General features: G+C 31.4%; 2 protein-coding genes across 2 annotated transcripts; both read right to left on the bottom strand.

The window, feature by feature from the left end:
- Window positions 1-2,195: 2,195 nt before the first annotated feature.
- Window positions 2,196-7,100, bottom strand: LOC133706266 (calreticulin-3-like). Its single transcript, XM_062131763.1, has 14 exons — window positions 6,941-7,100; window positions 6,200-6,307; window positions 5,690-5,882; window positions 4,650-4,908; window positions 4,457-4,513; window positions 4,312-4,359; window positions 4,022-4,108; window positions 3,880-3,937; window positions 3,691-3,758; window positions 3,483-3,575; window positions 3,321-3,377; window positions 3,123-3,218; window positions 2,731-2,760; window positions 2,196-2,451 (listed from the first exon to the last, which is right to left on the bottom strand). Exons 1-14 carry the CDS (start codon window positions 7,038-7,040, stop codon window positions 2,440-2,442), a joined length of 1,266 nt encoding a protein of 421 aa, XP_061987747.1. The 5' UTR covers window positions 7,041-7,100; the 3' UTR covers window positions 2,196-2,439.
- A 9,375-nt stretch (window positions 7,101-16,475) lies between these two features.
- On the bottom strand, window positions 16,476-18,966 carry LOC133667957 (acyl carrier protein 2, mitochondrial-like). The gene is made up of 2 exons (XM_062087671.1): window positions 18,643-18,966; window positions 16,476-16,961 (listed from the first exon to the last, which is right to left on the bottom strand). The coding sequence occupies exons 1-2, from the start codon at window positions 18,859-18,861 to the stop codon at window positions 16,785-16,787; spliced, it is 396 nt and encodes a 131-aa protein (XP_061943655.1). The 5' UTR covers window positions 18,862-18,966; the 3' UTR covers window positions 16,476-16,784.
- Window positions 18,967-19,353: the final 387 nt, after the last annotated feature.

Raw genomic sequence — 19,353 nt, 5'->3', positions numbered from 1 at the left:
TTGAAAATATTAGAGAGAGTGTACTTTATTAAATAGCTTCATCAACAAGAGAGGAAAAGATTAAGGAAACAACCCATCATGTTTGTATTTCTATAACCAAAAAATCAGGTCTTGATTACCCAATAGGGTAGAATTTAACATATTCAATACTTAAAAAACTGCTTTAATATATAAGGATGTATTTGCTCGACTTAAACAACTAGGCTCTTAATATAAGAGTCCCTCTCAAGTGTAATTTATGATAGATTGAAGTTGTTTTAAGAGGTCATTGAATTATTTTTTACGACAAAGTATCCTACAACTAATTTGTACTTTTCTAATTTTTTTTTAGATTAGATTGAAATTGTTAAAAAGAGTTTGTTTTCCAATTGAGGTAGTATAAAAATAATAGTAGATATGTTGAATTTTTTTTATATATAAATATTTGTGTTCCATTAATGGGATAATAAGAGTTGTAGCAAATAGCTATACTTGATCCACAATACAAAATGACTTTGATTGAATTTTACCTTTGTAGAGTATATGGTGGTGAGCATATGAATACCTTTGAGAAGATTTACCACCTTTATTATGATTTGATAGATTTTTATGCTTCGAAAAAAAAGAGAGGTAGTTTTCAACCTTCTAGATTTAATCATATGGGTGATATCTCTATTAATTCAAGTTGTAGTTCATTGGCTAAATTTGATAACAATTTGATGCAAATGAAAAGAGAAAAAAATTCATATGCTAGAACTGAATTGGATTATTATTTAAATGAAGAGGTTTTGCAAAGAAATGATGACTTTGACATTTTATCATGGTGGAAGGTTCAAGGAAAATATTCAATCTTGCAATCCATTGTTAGGTACTAGCAATAGATTATTAAACTTGCATCATAGTAAACTCATTCAAAAACCACTTAAACATTGATGTGTGCTCAAAATTAGTTATGAGTTGTTGAAATTGAAGGTAATTTAGTAAATATTTTTTTTATTATGTTAATATACATTTCAACCATTTATTGAAGTAAAATTCAAACTTTTATTATACATGTATTATTTTTAAATGGGGTGACACTAGATTCAGATGATTATGTTATCATATTTGATGATATTGATAAAGATGAAGGAGGTATGAAACTTATATTATAAAAATATATGAATTATTTTTATGACTTTTATGAAGACAACTTATGTATTAATGACCAACTATTTATTCATGTATATTGTTCTCTTGTAAAATGACTCTTTTATGATGTAAAAGGAAGATTAAAGTTCTATGAATGCTAAATGAGGATTTGATTTCAATGGAATTGTAGTTGTAATTATAATAACAAATAGAAAATTTAATATGATAGTTTGATTTCAATCAAATTGCAGTTATATTTATAATAAATAGATAATTTAATATTTTAAGATATTTATTCGAAATTTCTTATGTGATATTGACTTAATCTTTATTTTTTTGTTGGAATAAATATATGATTTATATATTTAAATCATTGTATATATCAAGTTTAGATCGAGTAATGAATATCCAAAACTCGATTGGATCGGGTTTAGAAATCCAAAATCCGTACATATTGGATTTTGATTTGGATATAAATTATGGTTTTAGATTGGGACATGAATAATATCAAAATCTAATCCGTATATTACCATTCCTAATCACATCATTAAAGTAAGTAAGTTGTTTTTACTGGCTTTAGTTTATGATATCCTCACAACAACTCTCTTGCCATATTTGTTACCCTTCATGTTTTCGCTGCATATTGCTAAGACATGCTTGAGGAATTTATAAGACGTGTGTGACTGTTGGAAAGAAGGAAGATAAATAGAGTAATGGCAATAAGAAAAGGATGAAGAAATTAGAAGAATAAAGAGAGTGTAGTGGCTGTTGGGTGTTGTTCAGAAGATGCGGTAATGGTGAGAAGAATATGATGAAAGAGAGGGAAGAAGAAATAGCATGTCTGTGACTGTTGGTTTTCGTCGAGGAAAGGAAAGAAGATGTAGTAATGGTGGGAAGCAGAAGACGACGAAAAGGTTAGAGAAATAGAATGAAGAAGAAGATCAGCTGATGCAAATAGAAAAGGCCCTCCCTCTTGTCGGAGAAATCAAATACAAACGTAGAAGGAAAGTCTTTCAAAAGCTCAAGATTTTCGCACGTAAAAATAAGGCGTCAAGTGGGATATCAATTTGTGTGAAGACTTCACCTATCAGACAATCACAGTGGAGTAATAAATCGAGGAAAGAGTTAAGAAGATGCAAAAACAATTAATTAGTATCTCTAGATATATATATAAATATATTTCTTCAGAAATGAAAATCATACAACAATGAGGAAAGAAAAGGCTGCCCCCCACCCCACCCCACCCAAAGGTAAAACTGTGGCTTTATTTCGCATTCCCAGGTATTGATAGCGCTGTCCAAAGAGAGAGCTGACAATTTGAAAGCCTCTTCAAAGCTCATCCTGCATGCCAGATAAAAATAATCATGTGGGGCCGATAATATTGGACCATAAAGAAGAAAGAAACACTTGCAATGATCAGACTTCCAAATCCAGGAGTCATCCAGCAATGTGGACAGTAGAGTGAAATAACTGAACGATTCTCAGTATACTAAGCATTTGTTTTGATAGAAAAAACTCTGTAAAATGTGGGAATCTAGCGATACAAGTCAATTGAAAGTGTTTTGTATTTTGATTTAATAAGCTTGAGAAAGGGAAATTCAAGGCAAGATTGATTCTTACATGATAATCATCCATGTCCCGGGAGTAATGCTGCGCAAAATGAAACATTTTGATCAGAATTAACATCTATGCGTAAAGCCATGCACTCATAACTAGACACGACAATCATAATAAGGTACACAATAAACACCGAGTGTTTCAGAAAAATCATCAACATCAAACATCTGGTACTTTTCAGAGGGTTTTAACAGCTATAAAAATCCAGGAAAGAGCCAAACATCTTCAGCAAGTTTAATTGACATAGCCATGCAAGTAGTAAAAGGAACAACAGTTCCACTCACGAGCGAGTCGGGACGATGTTACTCTTGTAAGAAAGTATAAGGAAATCTGAATGACTAGAAAAATATTCTAAGCACATAGATTAAAAAGATTCAAGCATATAGCATGTATACCCTTCTGTATTTATCTCTGTGTCTATCTCGGTAGCGTCGATCGTATCCCCTTTCTCTTCTCCTCCTTTCACCTTCCTCTCTTGCTCTTTGAGCTTCCTGTACATGTAAATTCTCGAATTACTTGGAAATATTCGATTATGGTAAAAGCTTATTGATGAAGCTCGGGTAATGTTATGAGCAAATAACCCAGCAAATTACCTCATCCTCTCGAGCTTTTCTAATTTTTTCTGCTTCCTCAAAGGCCTCCTTTTCAATCTGAAATTACCAAAGAAAAACACAAATTAGCCACCACTCACCTTAAATGTAACTCTACAATAATAGAATTCAGTGTTCTCCGGAAAGGGCCAAAGACTGACACACCTCCCTGTTAGCTAAAACTTCTTGAGCCACTTGTTTTGCATACTCTGGATCATCACAGACCAGAATATTGTCATAAACTGAGCCAGCCTTCACCTGCAATGACACCACATAATATTACAACTTATCTTAGAAATAACAAAAAATCACATGCTGCATCATAAAGATAAAACTCGTATCTAAATTAACAAAAAAGATGCTTAATCCTCACCTGCCAAACATCAATGCCGATGTATTTTATTGGCTTAAGCACATAAAGATCAGGGTCATCTTCAAACTCTGGTGACATTTACAAAGAAAGATATAACTAACTCTTTGTTGGTAAATTAACTCTGGGGAGGTAAATTTTGGGCAAGCATTACAGTTATTTACTTTCCATGAATGGCTGCATAAGGAATACCTGGATTATCAATATAAGGAATCTTCCATTTCCCTTTATAATTTGGGTTCTTGATTCTCTGTAGATAAGAAAACTTTATTAACAATGAGAATATGCATTTAAACTTTTTAACTTCTACCATCTAGAAGGCCAATAAACACACCTTGAGTTTCCATGGTCCTTTATATGCTGGATTTGGTATCTTAGGTGATTTCCATAGACCACTCTCCTCTTCATCCCAATCATCAGGCTAATCAGGGAAACAAAATGCAATTATTAGCAATATTGATATATTCTGTTTTCCATAACAGTACTGCATACTATTAAAATAAAACGCTATTTAGGTGAACCACATCAATTTTAGAGATGGCTCAGCATCAAAAGGCCAGGGATCATTCATATCCTTGAACTTCATCCAGACATTAACCCGTAAGACGTAAGTAACCCACTAACCTGTTTTGCTTTGGGGTCGGGAATCTCTTTTGGAATTGAATCATATCCCTGCATTATCAAGATACCCGAAAACAGGATTAAGTAATCTATTCACTACAATTACAATAACATCTTCTGTAAGAAAGAAAGAATAAAAGTTTTATACCTCAGGTTTGACATCATTAGGATCATCAATATATTCTCTATCATCCCAGTCCGCAGGCTGTTAAAAATGGGAATGAAATATGTCAGGATGTATACCCTCAAAATCTTCTAGCTATGGTGGAGGAGGACAACCCGATATTATTTCAATTTAACATTCTAATTCTTTAAGGATATGGAATCTCTATGTATCAAACCTTTTTCGCCTTGACAGCTTTAATTTTCCGGGGAGGAAGTATATCCCAGTCTGTATACATGCTTCCAGAATCCCTTTCTCGACCATCAATCAGGATACTATAACTTGCATCAGGCCTAAGAACAAAGGTGTAGAAATGAGTTAACTTGTCCGTTTCACATTCCAAATCTTTCTTGATCGGATAATTCTGGCCCTGGTAGGATAGTATGACATGCAGCTTCTTTGTCTGACTGCCACATATATCAGGTCCAAACATAAAACTGCAGAAAATAAAATTTGATATCAATACAAATTTGTAAAATTTGTATGATAGTGAAACCAACAGGCAGGAAAAGAGGAAACAAAACACATTTCCGAGCATGAGGAAAGTTGACTAAAACCTTCAGAATACATGAAAAGTAGAAGGTGTCTGTCAAACCTACAGTAGCCCTAAAGTATTTTGACCCTGACTTCATAATGTTAAGCCATACAATAATCTTCCGTGTTGATATTGATTCTTTGTTTGCTTATTCATTTGTGCTCCTTCCCATGTAAATGGTTGAGAGAAATTAGAGATGGATGGAATGTATAATTCTTATTTTACCAAAACACATTTCTGCACAATTTATCTTTTTGTAAAGTGAATGTTTGTGATATGTGTGCAATTTATACAGTATACAATTGAGAATTGGTGTGTGTTTGGTATTATAATAGCTTTTGTGATTGCGTTTAACAAAAAGGGTTTAAGAAAAACACTTGTGGTTTAAAAAAATATATGTTTAATTAAAACTGTTGTATATTCATAATAAATGAAAAGCAGGTCTTCATGAATGAAAAACAAGTTATTCTAGCTTTACAAAATCAAGGTTTGAAACGCAATCATACATGGAGCCCAACCAAATGATCGATCCAATTAACTTTTTTTCACAATGCAATGTAGCAAAATGGGCAGCTTGAACACGAAGATATCTTATGAAGTACCACAAACAGATATTTGATCCATGTCTCAGAGAAAAGACATGGGGTGTAGATAATGTGAAATGAATTCAATAAGATTCAAACCTGTATGGAGTGTCTCCACCAAATTTCTTCTGGTTCACGAATCCAGAGAGAAGCTTGATGTAACCACCACCACATTCAATGTCCTGCTCAAGCCTTATAGAATACTGGAAGACCAGTGTTCTGTTCTTGTTGTTGAATTCCGGTATCTTTGCAGATATGGCAAAAAACCTGGCATCAGTAGTTGTCTGAATACCTACAAGATATCCAAATCAAGAGGTGAATAATCATCTACAAACAACTGATTATTGTGAAATAAAAGGATTCACCAATTAAGAAACCAACTGAATTCGACATGCCATCATATATTCTTAAGCAACTGCTAGAATGTTCAAGGACAACCTTGTCAATAAGGTTCCTGAACAGCATAGGTGAAATACATGCGAGAAGAACAAGCAGTCCACTATTTTTCCTGCCACAGTGCCCTTTTTTGTGCTCTAATGGCTTTGTACTTTGCAAAATGAGTATGTAATTCATCAAATCCTATATGACCAAAAGTAGAAAAGACGATACCTTTGTCATCTGGATCTCCAGGCCACCTTCCAGCTTTGTGTTTGAAAGAACCTGCCAATCCTTCACTCCTCTTCCAATCCGATCTAACCCAACGGCTCTCCCAACCATCTTTTTCCAACACAAAATTACACTGATTAATACTAACCAACTCTTTGCATATATAACAAGGTCATCTTAAACTACGAACAATCACCGAATTATTCTCACACTTAAATAAGTCTTTTAATTAAGTAGGGGAGGTTCTTTTAAACTCTGCAGTTTACAATCACTTTAGTTGAAGTCAACCCAGATAGCCTGTTGACTTCATTTTTATTTTATTTTCTTTGCCCAGAAAAGTATTCACTGATTGCAAAACAAACAACACCCTCAAATGTCAGATTTTCTTTTATTTTCTTTTCCATGAACAATTCTCAGCTACCAAATAGAAAACAAGAAAGAAAAAGAACATTTTACTTCAAAAAAATTAAAATAACACCACTTTACACCAACAAAGGAAATCACAACTTGAATTTACAGTAGAAAGAATGAAAGAAAAAGGGTATCATTATTATCCAAATCCCACTTCAAATCCTAAAATTATTTCACAATGACAGCATGCAAGACCCCCAAAGAAAAGACAAAACAGTGAATGACGATTTTAACGGTTAACTAGAAGTAGCTAGCATTAGGATTGGATGCTAGCTGGTGACATAGCAAAACAGAGTAGTGAAAAAAGGTGGCAAGAAATTAAGAAGAAGCTACCTTCAAATCTCTCTTCAAAAATGATTTCTGAAACTGAGAACTGAATGACGCATAGGAATAACAAAACTTTAGTACTGATAGCTAATGCAAAGTCCGTCATTGCGGAAATGCTGCTCAGTGTTTAGTCTGCCTGGGCTTCGAAGCTCCAATTATAGAAGGGCCCTCAAATTACTGCCCTTTATATTCTATTTATTCACGGCTTTGCCATTCCATGCAATAATGTATTTGTCTGACTACTAGTCTTGCCGTCTTAAGTGGGGAGAGGTGGTGTGGATGTCGTGTTCGTGGGTCTATTGGCTCACTAATGATTATGTTTTTTTAATTATTTTAAAATATTAATGTTTAAAACAATTTTTTTAAAAAAATATATATATTATTCTAATACATTTATAAAAAAAAATATTTTAAAAAATAATTTGGACTCAAATACTATAAAAAAATTATATATAATTAATTAATGGTGGAGTCCAATTGATTTTAAACTATAATTTATATTCAACTCTTAAAATTTATCTAGTAATATTAAAGTTTTCTAAATAAAATCATAGGTTATATTTTATCTTAGGTTTTGAATGGTAATGGGAAAAAAATAAAAAAATAAAAAAAATTATGCTACTTATAACCCAATCCCATATCAAAAACTAATTAATTAATTTATATTGTATAAAAAATAATCAAATAACCTTTTGATTAGAATTGACCATCCTTGATGTAGTTTTATTTTATTTTTAAATGCCTTATTTTTTCATCTTATCTACTTTTTTTATTCTTGAATAAAGAAAAAGAAAAAAATAAATTGGAAAAAGAAAACAATTTGGCGAAATAAATAAGTTTTAAACATATTTAAGAATAATATAGGGATTAAGTGTATAGTTTTCGAAACCAAGAGGACCAATTGATTAATTTTGTTTTAATGCATGGAATAATTGATAATTAACTCGACGTCTAGTTGGATTTTACAAATTTGGGAAATTGCCCTGGTTTTGCTTGATTTATTACAAGGTGGCCTCACTTTTGTCTGACATTTTTATTGTTGCTGGCCAATCAGAACTGAGCATGACGTTGCATTGTCCAATTTCCAAGAAAGAAGGAGCTCGTTTCGAAGAAACTACCATTAAAGCCGAGGTTTGTACAGGAGCAGCCCATTTCCTGGGCAAATGACTGAAGTTGTAATTTTATTGAAAGAAAGGGTGATTTTCTAAAAGGGTTGTGGAAAGAAAGACTTGGGTCGTCCCCCAGCTTAGTTGACCGTCATTTTCATTGACCTTTCTTAGTCTTCTTCTACGCTTGTATTTTGGAAGGAAGACAACAAAATGATGCATTGAGAGATCAATTTGGCCAATTAGATTTCAGTAACCACTCAATTAGCCAATTAGATAAATCTGGCCAATTAGATTTCAGGAGCCACTCAATTAGCCAATTAGATTTCAGGAGCCACTCAATTAGCCCAATTAGATTTCAGGAACCACTCAATTAGCTAATACTTTAATATTATTATATGATATAAGGACTACATTATTAAATGTTTGTATTACAAATTTAAAAAAAAAATGGTAATTATAGATATTGACAAGTTAGATATTATAAAATATATTATTTAAGAAAAATTATATTATAAAGCACAACAAATACTGAAGATGCAATAAAATCTTTAAAATATATTTTTTATTTCTTTCTTCTTTATTTTTGAAATATTCCTTAATCTTATTATTTTGAAAGAAACATTACAAGGAGTTTCTTAAGAAACTAATATTAAATAGTAGTCAAAACACATTCATTAAGCTATTTTAGCCGGAAACAAATTATAGAGTGGAAATAGCATCAAAATAATAAGATTAAGGAATATTTCAAAAATTATATTAATTGTATGAAGTAAATAATATATCTACCATTAAATGACTTAACATATTATATTAATTATTTTGGTATGAGATTAAAATTTTCGAGATATAAATCAATTGTCCAAATTCATATCTTAACAAATAAATATAAACTAATTATCTAAAACATTTGTGTTATTACCACAAAAAATAAGGATATATTAGTTGTCATAACATATTTTTTGCCACTAGTTTTTTAAATATTTTTCAAAATAACACAAAATATTCCAAAAAAATATATTTTTTGTTGTTACTTATTTTTGGACCCCACGTGCTAGAGATTGTATGTATCCCTCTTGAACCAACTGCAGGAGTTTAGTTCATGGTTGATGAAAAATTGACAAAAGCATAGAAGGAATGAATGTTTTTCGAACCTTGTTTCAGTTGTTTTCTGCTCTCTTTATCCTTCTCCTTCGTTGCCGAAATCATCAAGATTCTTAGATTAATTAGGAGTCTTTATGATGCTGAACTCATCCTTTCTTTATCTAGTTTTTAAGTTTGATAAATCCCTTAGAATTTACACTAAAAAATGATTCTGTTGTAATATCAATTTTATTCCAACTTAGACTTTGATTTTGACTTCGTTTCGTGCAATATCTGATTATCCCAGCTATATTCTGTCATTCATGACATGTTAAAGAATTGATCTGAACCTTTATTGAGTCTTAGGGCCCACTGTTCTTATATCAGACTCTCAATCATATGGGAATGCTCGGAATTGTTAATTTTTCAAATCAGATTAGGAGATCTTTTTTACCAACCAAATTGCGGCTAGATTCTGTTCTTCAAAACAAATTTATCTCACTTTGAATCCTCATGAAAGTTTAAGTTCTGTACGTGTAGATGAATTTGGATTTTCGAATCGCCTGATTTCGATATCAAAAGCTCAAGATATTCCCTTTTGAATTTCTAGCGTAAAAGTAGAGAATCTTGCCGTGAGAAGGGTTCTAGCCCGAGTTTTTTTTGCAATTCTGTTTTTCAAAATGATTTAAACTCACTTTGAATCCTTCATGGAAGTTTAGTCTTGTACGTGCTGATAAATTTGGGCTTTTGAATTACTTGATTTCGATATCATAAACTCAAGATATTCTCGTTTGAACATCTAGTGGAAAAGTAGAAAATCCTACCGCAAAAAGGATTCCAACTCGAGTTTTTCAGGTCTTGATTCGAGGGACCTGATTTAATATTTTAAGGATTTATCATATTAATTAAAGACAAATTTCAAACTTGGGAAAGTGAACTGGTTTCGTTAGAGGAATTAAAAAAAATAGGGACTGGATCAGAAAATGTCATAATAATTTCTATTACTAACCGTCATGTTGGATTATATTCTGCTTCTCTTCACAAGAAAAAAGGCCACCGTTTGAGACTTTGCAGCATGAAACAACATAGGAATTAATTAGCATGGTATTGTTCATTTGTGTTTTGAACAATACCCCTCCCTGTATGCAATTATTTCTTTTTCTCTACAAATTCCTGCTAGTTTTCTTTATCATCGCGCTTGATTTTTGGAGCTGCAGACCACGTTTTTCCTGCCTCAGTCCAAAGGAAACATTTGGTGCCTCACGGTCCCAGCTATGGATGGACAAAAAAGAGCCATATCATCCTCTAATTATTGGAAAGAAATCACTGGAATCATCTAAATATCAATCAAAATATTTTGGTCCTATTTTTCTTTATTTGATCACCCGAGATTACATCCTAAAACTAATGTAATATTCATTTCCTAATAAGAGCCATGTATAAACTATATATATGCCTCCTCTATAGACCTAAAGGAGGAGGGGGAAAAAAAGGAGAGAGGCAGGCAAAATGAGGAGAAAGAAAGGGGGCAAGGAAACGAGAAAAAAAAACAGAGACATCGAGAGGAGAGAACAACGCAAATAACAGGGGAGAACAAAAGGGGTTTTTCTTTCATTCTTTCGTCACTATAAAGGAAAGGAAAAGAAAAACAGAACAGAGGAAAAGGAGAGAAGAGAAACAAAAGCAAAACAAACTGGAAAGAACAAAGACACGGGAAAACACCAGACGAACGCAGACAGCGGAGGACTGAAAAAACAGGATCGCCAGCAGACCAGGTAAGTCGTGTCTCTTCTCTCCCAGTGTTTTTTGCATTTGTATTTTAAGTTGTGCGGAGATAAAACTAATTACCTCTGCATTGTGCAGTGCATGTGTGAATAATTCTCGCATGCAACTGCAACAGTGCCCAACATGGTCACTGGTTTGGGCCAGTGACCCGACTAGGCCTACTGGGTTCAGCCCAGCCACATGGAACGAGCTGGACCCAGCCCAAAAAAAACAAGTAAGATCATTGGGTTTTTTTTCGTGGATTTATTTTATGGTTTTTTCTTTTGTGTGTGTGTGTGTGTCTAAAATTTTTTTTTCTTATGTGTTGCATACTCCTAATACCCTAACATATTTTGAACATTCCTCCTTATATATATATATATATATATATATAACAAGTATTCAAATTATAGGAATTATTCTTCCCTTGTAGTTTACCTATGATAAATTTGCAGCATAAGTAGTTTATAAATGAGTAGCTTTCTATAATGATATCAAGTTTAAAAAGCAGTGTGAAAAGTACAAGAAATATAATAACAATATTTTAGGGGATTTTTATGAATAATAGGCTACCCCACTATAAAAGACCCTTGTAAGGAAAAGGAAAAAGAAGAAGAGAAAATATGTTTCTTGTTAGAGACATAAAAGAATATCATTCTAAAATGAAGTTTTTTTAAAAAAAGTCTAATGAGACCTATAATTCTTTTTCAGGAGTTAACACTTCTAAAAAGACTGTTCCAATTTGCTATATATGTTGCAAACCTGGATATTATCAAAATAAATACAAGAAAAAAAAGATTAATTCCCTTGTAATTGATGAAAGCCTCAAGAAAATCCTATGCGCGATTCTGATTAATGAATCAGAAGGTGAAGACCTAAACCTCAGAATAATTTAGAGATCTGTTTCGTCATATGATGAGTTGGATTCTAACAATTCTAATTCCTCTAAATCACAAACTTGCAAAAATAATTGTCTTTTTTATGGTTGCATCACTAAAAGCTTTTTTGGTATTGGTATAAAAATGCTTATAAATGAAAAAAAAGTTTTATGTTAGACTTTATAGATAGAATTCAAGACACAAAATAAAAACAAGAGCTCCTTGGAGCCTATCTCAATACCATAAATCCTAAACACCATATTGCTAAGGTTTATCGAATATCAAACTACATGCATCCATATCTATCATGTCAAAATAAATCTCACCCCTATACTTTTTCATAGAAAAAAAATACTTTATAGTATTGGGTTATCTTTATTTCTACTATTAACTTAATCCACTTAATTTTGTACGGGTTATGATGTAGTTCTAATGACAATTTTAATTTATTTGTGGTATGTTTATCAATAATATCTTCATAGCTTCCATTATCAATAATCAAATGATTAGTGCTTATATATTTATTTGAATGCTTATGTGAAATATTCTTGTATGAAATATGTATAAATGTTTAAGTTAAATGAAAATTATATACAAAGTCGGGGCATGCATAAAAGTATTTTAACCAAAGTCAAGGCATGTTTAAGAAGAGGTAGGATGCAATCACATAGAAGAAAAACTAAAAGAACCTGAAGTGTACTAGAAAATTAACCAAAATCAGGGTATTTTAACCAAGAAAATATATGCTCCCATCCATAATGCCTTTTAGGATAGGAAAGGTTATGTTGTCAACCTATCTTATAAAGATGGGTTTGATGAAAGACACATCCCAACCAAGGTCATTTTTATTGCTAAGAACCCTAAGCATTTAGACCTATACCAAAATAAGATAAAAGATCTTCTATCTAAAGGCCTAATTAGGCCCAACCTCAACTTCTAGAGATACTCAACTTTCTATGTTAAAAGTATTGTTGGGCTAGAATAAGGCATCCTGATGCTAGTAATTATTTATAAGCCTTTAAATGAGTGCCTAAAATGAATTGGGTATTAAATTTCTAATAAGAAAGATTTGCTGAAGAAGCATTATAAAGACAAAATATTCTTTAAGTTTGATATAAAATCAGGTTTTTAGCAAATACAAATCAATGAAACAGATAGATACAAAATAAAATTCACAATACCATTTAGCCACCACAAGTAGAACATAATATCTTTTAGACTAGAAAGTGCTTCTTCTAAGTTCCAACAAATCATACATGAAATCTAAAATCATTATTAAAGATTTATCATATTTTATATTGATAATATTGTAATTTTCTTTGAATTCATGGATCAACACTTTAAACATGTCAATATATTATTTAATTCTATAAAAGGCAGGCTTAGTTGCATCATCTAAAGAGAAGATTATATTCCAACCTAAAATAAGGTTATTGGGACATTATATTTATAAAGGGCTAATTCAGCATATTGATAGGGCTATCTAATTTAGTGATAAGTTCTCAAATGAAATTATGGATAAAACATAACTAAAATGATTTCTTGAATTCCTTAATTATATGTGATATTTTTATAAAAATGTTATCCATAATTGTAAACCTTTATTTTATAGGCTTAGAAAAGAACGTGTAGAATGAAACCATCAATACACCACTGTAATAAATAAAAAATAGCAAGATCAAAGCTAAAGAGTTTCCCTGTCTTTCTATTACTAATCCTAGTGTTTTAAAATTGTTGAGATAAATGCCTCCGAACTAGGTTTTGGTGGAACTATAAAGTAGAGAGTTTATGATAAATAACAGTTAGTAAAATTCACTTTTGAACTTTGAAATAAAGCTCAACAAAACTATTTCACGATTCAAAAGGAAACCTTATTAGTAGTTTTGTGCATCTCTAAATTTAAAAGTGATCTTATTAATAAAAAAAATTCTTATTGATAACTAATTAAAAATATCCAAAAGAAATCCTAATAAAAGATGTAAAGAATATGATCTCTAAACAAATATTTTCTAGATAAAGAAAAATTCTCTTTGTATTTGATTTTGATATATAATAATATATCAAAGGAGAAAATATGTCTTCCTGATTTTCTAATTAAAGAATTCATTTTCTAATTAGAGAATTCTTCACAAACTAAAAACAATTTAGGGGTTTTTAGAATTCAAAAAATCTCCAAATCCTTGGCATATTAAAGGAACACATGTAATCTCTTCTAATATCCGAAGAAGCTTATGAGCTAGCTCTTCCTCCTATCAACGATAAAGAAAATTTATACTTATTTCATTCCATAAAATGTTTCTAGCATTTTAAGATTGAAAGATCTTTGATTCCTTCTTCAACCTCATAAAAGATGGCGACATTTCACTTATCAAAATACTTTCTACCATTATATGATCATAAATGAGCTATTTATTACCAATGGCTCTTATTAGAGACATGATCAATTTTTGTCAAATAAATTACTAGAAGTAGAAAAGATTGGGCTTATTTTAAGCTCCTAATTAAAGGAATTATTACTCAAATAGGGCTTTAATTCTCATATCTTCATATTTCTTGCTAACTATCAGTTTTTACCTAAAACTTCAGTTACTTTGACTATATCAATGTCTAGAAAGGAGTCCTGACATATGATAACAATATTGGTAAGCATAGTTGATTCATCCACTTTCAGCTATCTCAGAAATCTCAAATCTTTTCATAATGGTTTCAGAGCTAATACTGTAAATGAGGAATCTTCTCAATCCAAATGTTAATTTCTATGAGACCTTATTTGGAGAAATATCTTAAGGCTAATAAGTCTATTTTAAAACTGATTAGTTTTGTGAGCTACTTTTAGGTCCCCTGGATAGTTAAATGGGATTATAAAGTCTCAAATCAAGTTAAAGACTAGTTTGTCTTTACTCACACTACCTTAATCCTTATTAGGATAACATTTATTAAATAGTGGGATAAATTTAATTTCTTAGATGATCTAGGTATTTTTCACAGAGAACATCAATTCTCTCGACAAAGCTCAAGATCTCTAAACTTAAAAGAACTTTGTAAAAACCCTCTCCTAATCTTCGAAGCAAGAGCTTAATAGATCTTTGTTTAAAGCCTTTAAATAGATTAATGAGCATAGTTTGTAGCAAGACTATCAAAGATCCTTTTGAAGATAATAATGACGTCATAAATGAGCTTAGCACCCACCTCGAGGATAATTGATGCCCATTAGACTTTTCTGATCTTATCAAGTTTGTTGTCACTTTGTTATAATTTTGATTCCTAAAAATATATGGGCCCGAAGTATGTGACATAATCTTTTGCTTTTCTATAAGGTTGTTAGCCATTTTTTTTAGGTCTTATTTTTTTTTGTATAAATTCTTTAGCCAATTGTTTAGAGCTTATCTTTTAGTTTAGTAGTTTTAATGTTGTTTGAATTTCGAGACCTATATGTCCTCTTTAGTTTGTAATGGGCATCAAAGAATTAAAAAGTTATCTCTTCTCTTGTAACAAAAAAAAATCTCTCCCAAAAAAGTCTCCAACTTTTTCGGTCTGTAATTGAAATGTAAGTTAAACCTTTCCTTCTTCTCTCAAAGAATTAAAAATTTTGTTTTAGATTTTGACATGAAAATAGTACCACCCGTAAAAATTCTCAATAATTTGTCATTAATGTGTTTGTTTCGGTACTTAATGATGATCAACAAGAAACTTAAAATGTAATTATTGTCCAAATTTATTATATTACTATTATATAATTATATTAATTATAGGAAGTAAATAATTTATCTACCAACAAATGACTTAACATATTATATTAATTATTTTGGTATGAGATTAAAATCTTGGAGATATAAAATCAATTGTCCAAATTTATATCTTAACAAATAAATACATACTAATTATCTAAAATATTTGTTGTCATAAGATATTTTTTAAAATATTTTTCAAAAAAATACAAATATTCCAAAAGAAATGTTTTTTTGATAAAATTTAGCTATTTTCTAAACTTCTTATATTTTTAACATTTTTGTAGATTTTATTTTTGGCTTTGAGAAGATAAAAACAAGATTAAAAAGATCGGTTGTGAGCCAAGAAACAATGACCAACAGCAGAGAATGAACAAAATGCGTGTTAAAAAAATGAAAAGTAAGAAAATTAAAAAGAGAAAGAAGTAAAAAAAATAGATATCCAAATTTTCATATCCTAATCCTATATTACGATTTCTTCTAAAATTCTAACCAAACAAGCCCAAGCAAGGACGGCCTTAGAATGTTTTGTATAAATACATCACTTTCCCTTCCTAATAGCAGGGAATACCATTTAAATATGAAAAGAAAAAAAAGAAAAAAAAAACTTACTAAAATAAAAAGCTAGCTTCCTTTTCGAAAAAAATTAATTATTTTTTAATTATTTTAATATATTAATATTAAAAATAATTTTTTAAAAAATAAAAATATATATATTATTTTAATATATTTCCGAATAAAAAGTAATTTAAAAAATCATTACATATTTGTTTTTTTTTTTTGCATTATTTTGGCTGACATTTTCCAGTAACTTTACTTCTTTTTATAATGGTCCAGATCCACTTCACTTCTTTCTATATTGGTCTGGATCGCAAGTATCCTTGATGGGCAAAACCTGAAACCTAAACCTTGAAAAATAAGAATTGAACATTTAGTTGCCCCGAAATACCGAGATACACATTTTCTCCATCGTAGGGAGCAATTAATCAGGAATGTCCAAGCACCTAGAGGGGTAATGACCTCCAGAATTTTTTATTCAAGATATCAGATAGACATGAACAACTAATGTCAACCAGTAGTTTGGTTCGTTGGACCATACAACTACAAGTCCCTTCCACTAGAAGAGCAAGCATGCCAGTCACATTCTGAAACAATCCTCTTCAACCAGAATAGAGGAAAGATAAACCAACTCGAACATGGAAAAGTAGGTACCAAAATATGATGTTTAATCCTGCAGCTAATCACTGTAGCAAAATAAAAAATAAAAAGACGATAGGGCTCACATTGTACCCTACTTCGCTTGAGGGTGTGAAGATATGAAGTCAATGGCAAGACTGATGGAATTGATCTTGTCTGCTTCATTATCTGGGATCTCAAACTGAAACTCTTCTTCGAGGGCCATCACAATCTCCACAGTGTCTAGACTATCTAACCCAAGATCATTCTGGAAATGGGCATTTGGTGTAACCTACAAAAGTGAAAAATAAATAACAACCAAAATCAGATCCACATAGAAGATGGTGTTATGAATCTACAAGTTCTTTAGCCCCCCTCCCTTTGTGGCAATAAAAGCAAGTATCCAATGAGAAATTACAAGTGAGATTCTTTAGGAAGAAATGTGGGAAACACACCAAATACTATATGCTAAGAATAGCCTTTACATTTCTTATTCAAATCTCAATGCTGTATTCCACCGTAAGGAAAAGGGGGTAAAATAATTACAGATATGAATGAAGCCTCTACAACAAACTAATAAAAAGGCCATGCCAAAAACTCATTTATAATGGCAACAAAATTCACCAACCTAACGCACCAGTGGAAATGGGGTGAAATAGCCAAGGATAGGAAATCAAAACAGCGAGCCCATGTTTGTGCAGAAAAAATATTTGGATAGAGTCTCCGACATAACTCAAATTCCTAAATTAGACATGCAACCTTCATGCACTACTGCAAACTAACTCAGCAAATTCTAGGGCATCAAGCATTCTATAAAGATTCACCACATCCATTCAAAAAGCGAAGTTCTAGTTGCAATGAATGAAACATGAGAAATTGCTATGCCATCAAAACTTTTAACATAGCAACATCGTCACTGACAATGATGATGTAGAAAATAATGCAATCTAAATCTCAGACCAGAGATCATTTGGTGCAAGAACTCAATCTATAAGCTGGGACCCATTGATAAATCAGGAATTTTCAACGTATCAACACTTTGATTCTAAGAACATCATTATGACTGAGACTGAGTGATTATGACCAGCTGCACCACCATTCATATAGCAGACTACTACTAGCGATATTGATAATAAAAAGTGGAAAGAGAGCAAGGACAGACCCATATCATGGTGCAAAAATCAAACTTAAAGGTAGGAACCAGTGGCAAGTAGTGATCCAACATTGTACTCCTTCGATTTGGGCTAATATTCTTTATGTCCTCATATTTGCAGATCAATTTTCTTCTTGACAACAGACCAGTTGCAAAAAAACTTATTATCACATAATTTTGAAGATTGAAGATCAGAAGACCATGCTACCTCAATGCAGAAAAGTAGGTCAAACCTAAACATGCATTTAATCTAGAGTGCCAAAATTCAACTCAAATCTGCATTGATTGCCTTGATTAACTCAAGGATTACACGAGTAATAAAATAAACATTCACATAAGAATAAAAGCACTATATCTGTCTTGGACAATCAAGATGTACTAATCTTCCAACACCATTTTAATGAAGCTTATAATTTCTCCATGAAGCTTTTGTTCTTCCGTAGCAAATACAGACCACAGAGCTCTACTGCACATTCGCATCAGATTGTCGACTTTGCAATGAACCATAAAATCAAAACAGCACAACAGAGAATCTTACAAGTCACAACACAAATAAATCAAACTGCCCTTTTGTTTGGTTCCTGAAAAATATTGGATTAAGGACTTGAACGGTCCAAAAATCATAACCCTAAACCCATTTATTTTACACTTGTTCATTTCTATTGCAATTGAAAACATATTAGTACCCATTTCACTTTCAGCTTCCAATCATAGCCCTAAACCCAAAAGAATAAAAAAACGAAGGACCAACACATCTAATCTATTATTCTTTAAAAAGTAGCTGGTATTAATCTGATAAATATTTAATAACATTATTTACCTTGGAAGGATCGACTTTCTGGAAGTTCTTGACAACATTGACGACTCGATCGGTGACCTCAGACTTGTCAAGGAAGGTGCCTCTAACTTCCTCGGAGAAACGGCGGCGTATGGAATTGAAGGAGAGACCGACGAGGCCGTTGTTGTTCGGGTTTCGCGTGGTAGGCATGGCCTGTACCTTCACTCTCAGGTACTTTAGCAAAGCTCCTCTCGCCGCCATTTTACTCCTTTTCTATTCTGTTCACGACTACAAATTTCTTCTACAGTTCTCTCTCACACACACTCTTGCCTCTCTAATCAAATAAGCAAATATTTCAATCGGCTGCTTTCTTACGGTGTCGTATATGTCGGCAGATAATTGTTTTTTCAGGGATTATCTATTTCTATTATATTCTCTTCTCTCTTTTTTTTATAAAACAAAAATATTATATTAATTATCCGAAAATTTAAATCCTGATCGATACCGTTTCCTATTTTTCCTTTTCTTTTATAAAATTATTCTTTCTAATCAAACCTGTTTGGAAATGTAATTATAATTGTTTTTTAAAATATTTTTAATATTAAAATACATCAAAATAATTTTTTTTATTTTTTAAAAATTAATTTTAAAATTAGCACATAAAAAAATTCAAAATATATATAAAAAATTAATTTTTAATAAAAAAATTAATTTTTTTAAAAACACAGTACAACTATATTTTCAAACTATATT

The sequence above is a fragment of the Populus nigra genome, chromosome 11 (genome assembly GCF_951802175.1).
Source record: "Populus nigra chromosome 11, ddPopNigr1.1, whole genome shotgun sequence".
In the NCBI taxonomy this organism is placed as follows: Eukaryota; Viridiplantae; Streptophyta; class Magnoliopsida; order Malpighiales; family Salicaceae; genus Populus; species Populus nigra.
This window is presented reverse-complemented; position numbering and strand designations above follow the sequence as displayed.

Bases quoted from the DNA above. Each gene is read 5' to 3' on its own strand.
- LOC133706266 (XM_062131763.1), bottom strand. From the start codon at position 7,040: ATGACGGACTTTGCATTAGCTATCAGTACTAAAGTTTTGTTATTCCTA. The intron at 4,360-4,456 runs GTATAAAACTTT...TTGATAATGCAG, and splicing joins CTAATGATGTCAAACCTGAG to GGATATGATTCAATTCCAAA. The intron at 2,761-3,122 runs GTATACATGCTA...CATTTTGCGCAG, and splicing joins ACAGAGATAAATACAGAAGG to CATTACTCCCGGGACATGGA.
- LOC133667957 (XM_062087671.1), bottom strand. From the start codon at position 18,861: ATGGCGGCGAGAGGAGCTTTGCTAAAGTACCTGAGAGTGAAGGTACAG. The intron at 16,962-18,642 runs GTAAATAATGTT...TCACTTTTGTAG, and splicing joins AGAAAGTCGATCCTTCCAAG to GTTACACCAAATGCCCATTT.